This window comes from Podarcis gaigeae (assembly GCF_964106915.1).
Source record: "Podarcis gaigeae genome assembly, chromosome: 12".
Classification (NCBI taxonomy): Eukaryota; Metazoa; Chordata; class Lepidosauria; order Squamata; family Lacertidae; genus Podarcis; species Podarcis gaigeae.
This window is the reverse complement of record NC_139688.1, coordinates 23082943-23094326: the sequence shown is the minus strand read 5'-3', so window position 1 is coordinate 23094326 and position 11384 is coordinate 23082943. Positions and strand designations below refer to the sequence as shown.

The 11384-nt window shown below is 45.3% G+C and overlaps 1 protein-coding gene across 3 annotated transcripts in view; it reads left to right on the top strand.

Annotated features, from left to right (window-relative positions):
- The first annotated feature begins 3527 nt into the window (after positions 1 to 3527).
- SPAG6 (sperm associated antigen 6) overlaps positions 3528 to 11384 on the top strand; it is a 55747-nt gene continuing 47890 nt past the window's right edge. For all 3 annotated transcript variants that reach the window (XM_083705021.1, XM_083705020.1, XM_083705019.1), the window contains exons 1-2: positions 3528 to 4967; positions 5748 to 5843. In XM_083705021.1, coding sequence (XP_083561147.1) covers positions 5838 to 5843 — 6 coding nt within the window. In that variant the 5' untranslated portion in view covers positions 3528 to 4967; positions 5748 to 5837. The remainder of the gene's footprint in view (positions 4968 to 5747; positions 5844 to 11384) is intronic.

Sequence of the window (11384 nt, the reverse complement as noted above, 5' to 3'; positions counted from 1 at the left end):
CCCCGGCATTATTTGGAAGCTAGGCTGCAATTTTTTAATTCCATAAAATAGGTGATAGAGCTGCGCGCGCACCATGCATTTAAAACACATTTAACAACACACCCCAACATCTGGGAACTGTCGTTTACTACTCTCAGAGCTACATTTCCCAGCACCCTTAGTGAACTGCAGCTCCCAATATTCTTTTTTTTTTGGAGGGGAAGCCATGTGCTTTAACTATATGGTGCAAATATATCATTGCTTCGGAGCTAAATGTCAGCAGCATGCCGAAACATTACCTTTTAATGCATAAAGTCCATTTTCACTACAGCTTGTGTGTTTGTGCATGTGGAAGTCTTATTCCTGAGACTGCTCTTAAAACAACGCAACTAACGTCGCAGTCCCTTCTGGCCAAGGGACTCGTCCCCCATCCGACGCAGCCGCATAGAGACGTCCACGACGTGCTGGCCAAGGGGCTCGGGACCAGCTGGGTATGTGACGCGTCAAGTCCTCTGGGAAAGCGAAAGCGATTTTATTAAATATGAAAGGCATCCTTCCGCCCTGCGCATGCGCATTGCCCGCCAAAGGCAACTCGGGATTCTCCTTGCTGTAGACTCTGAACTTCCAAGAGGGGTTTTACTTTTCCGGGGGGATTTTTATGTTGTTATGAAGCTGCGATCATCCCCGAAATTCTTGACCAGCAGAGAGAAGGAATCCTGCGGGGCTGCGATCCTTAAAATGCCAAGCGGGACCCTTCCAGTATTTCCTGAGAGTAAGCACCACTGAATTCAACAGAACTCCCTTCCGAGTAGACAGGGTTAGACTTGCCCTGTTCAGAGTCTCTTAAGTTAAGAGGTTTGCCGTTTGCTGCAAAACCAGCCACAGGCCCCTCCTCGCTGCATCGGGAATCCCAGGCTAGCTTACCCGGGAGTAAGTCCCTCGGGGTTAGCTGGGACTTACTTCCGAGGAAACATGCAGCGGGGTCGGGCTCCACCAGGATCGATCGGAGTTGGGGGCTGCAGGTGGGGCTGTGCGGTTGCTCGGGGGCGCCTACTCTGCTTCCTCCCCCGGAGAGCCAGGCTGGCGGGCCGATCCTGTCTCCAGCCTGCAGGGCCTTCACTGCCGGGTTGAGCCGGGCGCGGCTTGGCCCAGAGCAGGCCGCTCAGATCACGCCGCCCCCTCGGGGCTTGGCGGAGTCTCGCGGCCTCCGTCGCCGATGCAGAAGCGGGTTGTCGCCGAGGTCAACCCCCAACCACCCCAGCCAGACAGGAAAATCCTCTGCAGGATCTGAAAGCAGCCTATCCACACTTTGAATAGCTAAGTGGGCGGGGATCTCTCTCTCCTCACGCTATGCTTTACTGTGGTGCAGTGCAGACAGACCCTGAACATTATTTACTCAGCAGCACCTAATGGGGCTTACTCAGTGGGCATAAGATTGCAGCCCGGGACCCGGCATCGGACTACAGGGGGTGTTCAAACAGACCTCGATCCTACGTGGCTGCTGCAGCCCCCGCATTCCTTAGCACAGAGCAGATCTTTGGTGGCTGAAGAGAGGCACACCCTCCTCTTTTTCAAACTTTTGATAAGCTCTCGCCCTGCCACGTGACGCTTATAACACTAGCGCAGGGCAAAAGGCGCTGCAGTGGCCTTTTGCAGGGACACCTGAGTCTCAGGTCGGAATAAGAGGAGAGAGGTGTCCTTTTCTTTGGAGGTCATCATTGGTAGTGGAATGAAAGAAGGATCGATTTCAGCTAAATCTAGGGACTTTGGCGGGGGGCGGCGGTCCTACGTGTGAAATACGAACCGGATGTTTTGTATGCTTTCATAAGGGGGGGAACTCCACCCACCGCCCCTCAGATTCTTTCCTGAATTTACGAGCCAATGAAAGGAATCAGACAGTGCGAGACTTTGGCTCAGAAGTCCAACTTTGGACGGCCTGCTTGACCTTAATTGACATCCTCTCGGCCTCCTGCTCTGAAACATGGGAGAGTGGCTCAGCGGCAGACTATGCGCGGGTGGGGAGGGGAAAGTCCAAGGTTCAATTGCTGGCATCTCCCAAGTGCTGCTGCGGGGGGAAAATCCCATTTGAAACTCAGGAGAGCCGCTGCCAGCCAGTGTCGACAATGCTGAACCAACAGACTCTGAATCCGTCCAATGCAGCTGCCTATTGATTTCAGGGAGAGTCACTACCATGGAAAGGCGACCAGGGGCGAGTTGAAGATACTGTATAAGAAATTGTACTGCATTTGGCAAGGTTTCGCGGTGATATAGAGCTTACACAATAACTGTAATATATTGCCATGGGGGGGGGGGTTATGCGGGAGGGGGGCGCAAGTGGCCAGCTATAATCTCAGCTCCACACCCTGAAGCTTGGGAGCCCATAATGAAAAAACAATGTCATTCGAGCATATATATGAGCATATATGTTAACGAGGAAGGAGCAGGACAGGGATATGAAAGACTGAGCGTTATCTATTCCAGTTGAGCGGAGGCGAAGGGAGAAGAAAAGCCACGCTGCTTTCAGGGAAGGTTCAGAGTCCCAAGATCCGGAGAGCGGGGTGCATGTGAATCCCAAAGGCATTCATTCCAGTGCTGGAAGAGGATCAGCTAGAGTCAGAAACTTTGGCTCAGAGGATTTGACCAGGCAGGAGCCACTTTTGGTCGGGATCTGCGGGTCGTCATCCCGCTTCCAGCCCTGGCCGGCAGCGACACCCGCCAGGCACAACCCAGAAAGAAAACGCAGGTGTCATGCACACGGAGTAGTTCTTCTGTCAAGACGCGTTCATGAGTGCGGGGGGCGGGGAATGTAAAACTCTGCATGGCATGGGGGATTCTGGTCGGAAACGCTTCCCTCCTGCACAACGTGTGAAGTGGCCCTCGCGTGACAATGGCAAGAGAGTTTGCAAGGCTTGCCGCATAAGCTCTTTTATTGGGCTTTCCTTTCTCTTTCATGTCACATATGGGGGCGGGGGGAGTATCCACAACATAAATGGAAAATTAAAATTAAACTCAGAAGGACAACCGTGTTATTAGCTTAAATCCTTAGAAGGAACAGAAACTCATTCATTAGAGGTTGGTTTTTTTTTAAAGGATTTTTGGCTGCGGAGAGGAGAGGAACACACGAAAGTGAGTTTCGGGTTGTGGGGAATCTTCCCTTCGATAGCCTGACACTGTGCACACAACATAAATTTAAAGCACCCTCCTCCAAAAATGTCAAAAAAAATCCAGGAATCTAGTTTGTTAAGGGTGCTGGGAACTGTAGTTCTGTTAGGGGTAAACTAGCGTCCCCAGGGAGAGGCCAATGCCCTGTCGATTCGCGACAAGAGCGTTTACTTTAAACTTCGCATTTAGCTCAAGCCCAGCACGGTACATCTGCTATAGGAAGCGCATTAAAAAGTTACAAATAGTTAAATAGCGAGCACCTCGGATTAATTCACTGAATACATAGAGGGGACTACTAAACGTGGAGAGCGCTTTTTGTGAGGGGAGAGAGAGGAAAACAAGGGAAATAGAGAAAAGGGAATGGGTAAAACAAAGTCGATGTTCATTTTTATTACTTTATTGCAGCTTTGTCCATCTAGCCCTTCGACACTCGTAAGACACGATCAAAGCCAAATGCTTCGATTTAACTGATCTGGGGATCGCATCCACGCAACAATGAACCGCAGTATTAGGAAGGAAAGAGAGTTGAACTTAAACAGGACCAAGTCTGGAATCCTAACTCTACTTACCGAGGAGTAAGTAAGTCCTGTTGAATCCAATAGGACTGACCTCGGAGGAGGCATGGTTAGGATTGCGCTGTAAAGCGGCTTAGCGGTTGCTAGGTCACTCACTAGGGAAAATCGCTGTCTTTCATTTCAAACCCGTCTAGAATGACCTACCTTCCAGGGCTGCTCCGAGTACAAACCATTTTAAAGGCAATGGTTTGTTCTTAAATGAAGACTCAGACACTTCCGAGGAGGAAGCCAAGAGGGGCTGAGGATCTCGTTGCAAGGAGCTGGGGGCAGAAACCCGCGCGCGAACCACTGAGCAGAGTGTGCAGCAAGCCGAATTAGCGCAGTAAAGGCACATCACTAGAGTCTTCCATAATAAGATCACAAGTAACCCATCTCATGACCAAACTCCCTGGTGCCTCCTTGCAAGCGGCACCCGCACACCCAGAGCGATGCCTGGGCAACTGCTTTCTATGCTGGAAGGTCCCTGGTTCAATTCCCAGCATCTCTGGGAGAGGGAGCTCCGTCTGGAGAGGCGCTGCCAGCCAAGGTAGGCAAGTGCTGGGCTAGATGCACCAAATGGTCTGACTCGGTATAAGGCGGTTTCCCCCCTGTTCTTATGTTCAAGCTCCTCCCATTGGCCTTAATGGCAATTGCTGACTGGCACTTGCTTCAGATGCAACGATCAGGTGTACTTAGTGCAGTGTAAAGTACGCCTAACCAGGATCGCAGCCAACCGCACCTCAGCAGGGAGAGACTTTCTTTTTGCAGATCCAAGAGGCAAGGACGTCGCCTGGCGGCCTTTCCCAACGAGCTGGAGAAGCGCAGAGGGAGGGGGAGAAAAAGGGCTCAAGGAACGCTGCGTTAGGATCGCGTTGCGCCGGCCCTTCCACGCGAGAGCCTAGCGCAAGGCGCCGCCGGCTGGACGGCCCTCTCGCTCCGCGCCCGCCTGATGTCACAATGAGGCGCAGGCCGCGGCCTCCCTCCCGCCCCTTGATGGCGCCGGCTTCCGTTCGGTTGCCAAGGAGAAGGATACACACCGCGGCCCAAACTGAAAAGGCCCCGGGGGAAGACGGGGAAGCGCGGAGCCCGAGGGGCAGGTGGAGCTGCAGGACCCGCTCGAGTTTCTGAGTGGAGAGGCGAAGCGGAGGAAGAAGACCCCCTCAAGGCCGTAGGGGGATCCAGGGGGCGAGACACCACCCCACGGGGACGCCGCCTAGGCTCTTGGAAGTGGGTGACCAGCAGGAGCCATGAGTCAGAGGCAGGTCTTGCAAGGTATTTCTATGGCTGGGTTTTGTTTACTGGGGGTTTCTGGGCTTTACAGTTTATTGAAAAGAAAAGGAAGGGGGGGGAAGCGCGCCCACGCAACAGACGCTTCCATTTACCTGCGAGTAAACCTCATTGAATTAAATGAGACTTTCTGAGTAGTCCTGGTAATGTGTACACAGGACAAAACAGTAATCCTCCTAGGAGTATTTGCTACTGAACTCACTGGAGTCTACTTGCCATGAATTGTCTGTTCTTATATTTTATTATGTACTGTTGTAATTTGGTTTCTAACCCCCTCCCCCCATTAATCTGTAAGCCGCATTGAGTCATAAAGTCAACCTATAAAAGTTTATGGAAATAAACCTTAACCATGAGAATAAGTTTTGTTGAATTCAGTGGGGCTACCTCACAGGTAAGTAAAGGTAAAGGGACCCCTGACTATTAGGTCCAGTTGCGGACGACTCTGGGGTTGTGGCGCTCATCTCGCTTTACTGGCCGAGGGAGCCGATGTTTGTCCACAGACAGTTTTTCCGGGTTATGTGGCCAGCATGACTAAACTGCTTCTGTGGAACCAGAGCAGCGCACGGAAATGCCGTTTACCAGTAGGGTTTGGAATACAGCCTTTGCTTCTTGCTCAGGACAGCTATTGTCATCATTTTTTCTTTGGTCTGTAGACTCTATAAGGTGTCACAATACATTTCCTGCTTATCTGGGCCTGTATCTAATGTGTGAAGGCTTGTGATAGGAAGCCCTCATTGAAATGCACTTATTCTGCCTTCTTTGCAGTCTTTGAGCAGTATCAAAGAGCCCGAACGCAGTTTGTTCAGACTGTTGCAGAACTTGCTACTAGGCCGCAAAATATCGAGACTCTTCAGAATGCAGGTAAACAAACAAACACAACAAAAAGCAGTGCTTCAGAATAAAAAAAATGCACAAATCCTTTTGTTTATCTTACCATAGAACTGAGAGCAGTCTGATACTTTGAAGTCCCCTTCCTTATTAGATAGCTTAAAGATGGTCCAATAAAATGAGCAGGTAAGACATATGTCTATCCATTAAAGTCAGCTGAAATATTTGCTTCATATAGCCACACATTGCAGCAAGGGAACTCCCCACATGTGTGACTATTTACAAGCTGTTTGCAGGCTATTTCAAGTAATGAAAGACAGAGCAGGGGTGGGGACTGCAATTCACCACTCAGTGCCAAGTCTTTCTATTCTAGGCATTGCTGTTAGAAGAGGAGGATATAAAACAGGTATTAATTGTACAGTACTTAACAATTGCCTTCTGAGGGTGCTGCTTGAAACAACAGAGTAATTCACAATGCTGCTTTTCTAAAATACGATTTTTCCCAGACAAGCAAATCTTATATCTGGAGAAGAAGACATCACTATGACACAAAAAGAAGTTTTATGTTGGTTTTTAATTTAATTTAATTTAATAATCTTTAAAACATATATATATAGTCCAAAGCTTGGTTGCCAAAGTTTACATACATACACACATATATAATGTTATTTGTATGTTGTCTTTCCATAGTTCCATAGTTCAAATCATGCTCTAGGTGAAACATGAAAAAAGCGTGCATAATTACAGTAAAACAAAAGTAGCCATAAACAATAAGTAAAACATTAAAGAATTTCACAATCAAATCGCACAATTTCAACAGAAATAATAATAAATCTAAAATAAGGATGCAGTTTTTAAAATATCAATAGCAGCAATGGTTCCCTCATATCTCCTAAACAATACCCCACCCCAAGAGTGTGTTCACCCTGGAATGTAATAGGACTTACTTCCAAGTAAATATGCAAAGGATTGTTCTGCTAGGCTACAGTCCCATGTCCCAGAACATAGTGTGGGCCGGGCTACTTCTGAAGAAAACCCCAACCATATTCATACGATGGTGATGCTAAAACAATCCTAAGAACCTCACCAAATATAAAAATGCACGTTCTTCTAATTTAGCCGATCTGTAGTTTATAAATAGTGACATGATTTGTACTTGTGGCCTTGTGTGTGTGTGTGTGTGTGTGAAATCCCACGTGCTTGATTTCTTCCATATTGACTATTCATGGCATAGTGCTCACAAACAGCAACTGATGTTTATACCTGTAACTAGACTGTGCTTTGTCAGACTGCAGATGGAGTAGGTTCTGACATGATTGAATACTCCTCAATACAAAATAATAATAAAGATCCCTGCATATAGAAGATGTCTTACAAGAGCGATGTAAGAGCTCTTGGATCCATTCATGTTCATTATATACGGTATTTGTCAATGTTCAACTTATATCTGATTTTCATAAATTAAATCAGTTGAAGCCACTAATTCCTGAAATCCTTTCATCTGTTGTCTGCCATAAGTCAACCATGCAAATTTTGTGAGTTTATGCATTTTTGCAACCTTTCAGGATTTCCCCAACCAATCCTTCTCCTGTTCTCCTACTATCAACATTTACCCTGTTGTTAGTAAATTCCTAACCTAGTTCTTTTTTCCCCAATATCAGTAAGCTTACAAAAATTCTTAAGCTGGTAATATGTCTCTTCAATTTTGTAAGATGTATCTTTTCAAAACTGAGCTTTTATCATGAAGTGCCCTGGGAAAAGGAAGAAGAAAGAAACACATTTTCATATCAATGGGCTTTGTGTTAAAATTATAGCATGTTAAGGTATGTTCTTAAGATGGGCTTTGAAGGTGACACATACCAAAAAAATAGCTGTCACCTTTATAACCTACTGTAAGAACCTATCTTAAAATGCTATAATTTTGTGCATTATACTCTTGTGGATAAGAGGTATCAGAACAAGGCTGTAATGTGTGTAACCTTCATTGAGGAGATTTTTTAAATAAAAAAAACGTAATGGAGGTGTTTGCTTCAATAACAGCAGATCACAGTTTAAGGGTGCAAAACAGCAGATCACGGTTTAAGGGTGCAATATCCAGTGTAGAAATACAATGAAAAAAATTTAAACTTGAAAAAACTGTTTCTCTAAAAAGAACCCTTGTTCCAGCCCTGAAAATAGCGCTCACCATCACTGAAATCCTTCTAATTTCAGATTATAGCTTTTAATTGTTAATGAGAAATGATTACGGTAATATTTATATTTAAGCCCCATACTTATACATCACAGGATATCTCACTTGTGTGATATTTTTCATTTTTTAAAAAAAGAATTAATCTGTAAGTCTGATTTAAATAATGATTGCAAGAGAGGAAACTCTTTTAAGAATTGCAGCCTGTGAAGTATGAAAATACAAGCTGGTTCTTAAATGCTGAAGGAAAAAGAGGGATATAAATAAACATTGTGTTTAACAATATGGTTGCTATGGCTGATGAAAAATGTATCGTTTAAAAACTGGTGGTAATATTTTAAATCATATGTTCACCTATAAAAAGTATCCTTTTCACTTTTTCAGTTATATTTCTCATACTTCTTGCAGCACCTCTGAGTATGTTGGAATCTTCTCATGTTGGAAGGGACCTGTATGTTGAAACAATGCAAAGAATTTTGATGACCCAGCCTGCATATTTACCACCCACCATGCTGAATGTAGCTCCACGCCCTGATACAGTGGTCTACCTGGAGCCCAGTAAATCTTTTTGTTGCTGTAGTCTGGATCTTCAAAAGCAGAGGGGGTTCTACACTACGTGGCTAGTGAACTGAGCTTCCCATATGCCACAAGTTGTGCAGGTCTGATTTACAAATATGTAGTGTAGAAGGAGATACTGTATATCCTTTCAAGATAAGGACAACCTCTTTAAGTAAGGACATTTGACAAACTGCAACTAACCAAACTGGGAAATCCAGTTTTTACTCAGTATAGTTGCACCTCGGAATTCGAATGCCTTGCGAGTCAAACCTTTTGTCTCCCGAATGCCGCAAACCTGGAAGTGAGTGTTCTGGTTTGCGAGTGTTCTTTGGAACCCAAATGTTTGATGCGGGTTCTGCAGCTTCTGATTGGCTGCAGGAGCTTCCTACAGCCAATCGGAAGCAGTTCCTTGGTTTCCGAACATTTTGGAAGTCGAATGGACTTCCAGAACGGATTCCGTTTAACTTCTGAGGTACGAATGTAGTAATCAGGTGAAGCAGCACATTTTAGTGTCATATTTTTCAGTCTTTCTCAGAATATAAGGCCCATGCATGGAATGGTGAACTATGTCAGTATTTCTACCAGTGTGTTCAGGGAATACAGATTCTGCCTCCCTGGTTTGGGGCGCTTAACACTCCTCATCACACCCTCTTGCATAGCTCTTTCCTGTGCTGTTAATCTCTTTCTTCATCACTAAATTAACCTACAAAGAAATGACAAGCATCACAACATATTTTTCCACTGTGATTGTTCTTGACTAAATATTTGTTGTTGTTGTTAAAAGTAGGATTTTCTTGTCCAAATCTTCTGACTAATGAATTGGTACAGTGGTCATATTTTGACTAGAAACTCTTACGGCAGAAAATGAGTGTAGTTAATTATTTCCATAAAGGAATATGAAATTCAGTTTGAGAAACACTTGTCTAGCCTACAACAGAGAAATCTGTTATGCTGCCTCTAAATAAAAACCAAGCCTGGAATGAAGCTATTTATATGGCACTGAAAAGGAAAAGAATTGTGATTATCTCCTTCTGCTATCAGCTTATCTATCACTAAGAGCTTTCTCTGTATACATACAACCAACATAAGAGAATTGAGCTTGGGAGCAACTCCTTCCCAGGGTTGGCCCAATATATTTTGCTTCCTGAGGCAGCGGAGATGCACCTTCACCCGCATTTCCACCCACAACTCCATATACAGAAGGCAGGCAAATTGGCAATTGAATCTTAATGAAATGCTAGCGATGGGAGGGTGTCTTCAGTTGCACCTGAGGGCAGCAGCAGGTGCAGGGCAGGCCACGTGGCACATAAAACAACTGCCAACGCCTTGCTGCTACTACCTAAGGTTGCCTCCTCACCTAGCCTAGTGGAAGGCATGCCCCTGATTCTTCTGGTTGTGCAATTGGCTGGCCTTCTGACAGTCATGAAGTCATTTCCTTTTCTGTCGTCTGGAACAGTATATAAGCTAAAACACACATCCTAGAGTGGCTATATCAAAGTGTCAGGTAAGGATTAAATCAGATAAGCATACCAGGCATTGGGAGAGGGAGGGGAGCCTGAGCACAGCATGGGGGTCATCCATGATTAATTTGTAATCAGAGCTTACCCCACAATAGAAGAAATCTGTGCTGTCTTACTGATCCACACCAGAAGTGCGTGGTTGCATTAGACCCAATTCTAATCTAATATACTGGTTTTTCGGTCGAATTTGGTTTAACATGAACAAGATGGAGTGCCATGCTCCTCTTCAGCTTTTCAGCCTGCCAGCCATGCTCTCCTCAACAGCATTCCATTCTCCTCTTCACCCAGTTTTCTGTTCCCCATGTTCAGTCCTGACTGAACCGATTTTTGGGGCTGCTGCTGCTGCTTCTTAATTCTACAAACCCTAGATGTTCCCCCAAGTCTGCTGATACATCCCTCTTATGTGTGGATTTTGTTGCTTTGGCTACAGGAGGAATAAAACTTCACCATCATGTTCATAATTTTATTTGTATGCTGCCTTTCCATAGTTAAAACCATGCTCAAAATGGCTCACAAGATGACAAGATTTACATAATTACAAACGTAACAAAAGCCACAAACAAAAAATAAGCCACATCAGAAAGTACACAATCCAATTGAAATCATTTCCACATAAACCCTAATAATATCTAAAAATGAATATGTATAAGTTAACAACAACAACCCCCAACAAAACAGCCTAAACAATACCACAAGAATTGTCTAGCAGCTTTTGTAGCTGGAGTCAGTCAGGCCAGAAAAGCAGGGAGCAGATCTTCCAGGGCTCACAGCCAAGATGGTCTCTGGCCACTTCAACAGCCTCAGCTTTGATGAAGCCCTTGGAATTTCATTATCAGAGGGAACAAGTAGGGCCACACAACAAAATGTTGTATTGTGTCCCTGGTGTGTGTGTGACCTGATCCTGTGGCTAAGGGGATTGAAAACAAGCAAAAATTAATATCAAGAAAGCCTGTGCTCTAACTTGGGTCTTAAACCATCTGCAAATAAAAAAGAAGTACCGGTAGTTTTTGAACATTTTAAAAGTGTAACCAGTCTGCATCCATTCAGTACAGCTGAAGGTTGCGGCATGCAGTTGAATGCTTGATTTGGCCTAGAGGGAGGGCAATGTAAGTAGAATGACCTTTGCTGCAACCTGAGAGATATGTGAGACTCTTGATGGGAAGTGCAAGCCAGCCTTAGCCTCATTTCTGCCTTGCAGCGTTCACAGTGACATTGCTGGGCTGCTGTAAGCTACTTGCAGTGCAGCCCTTCTAGGAGTGATAGGAGTAAAGCAGTGAGTTATACTGGAGAGTTGTTGTTTACTACTGC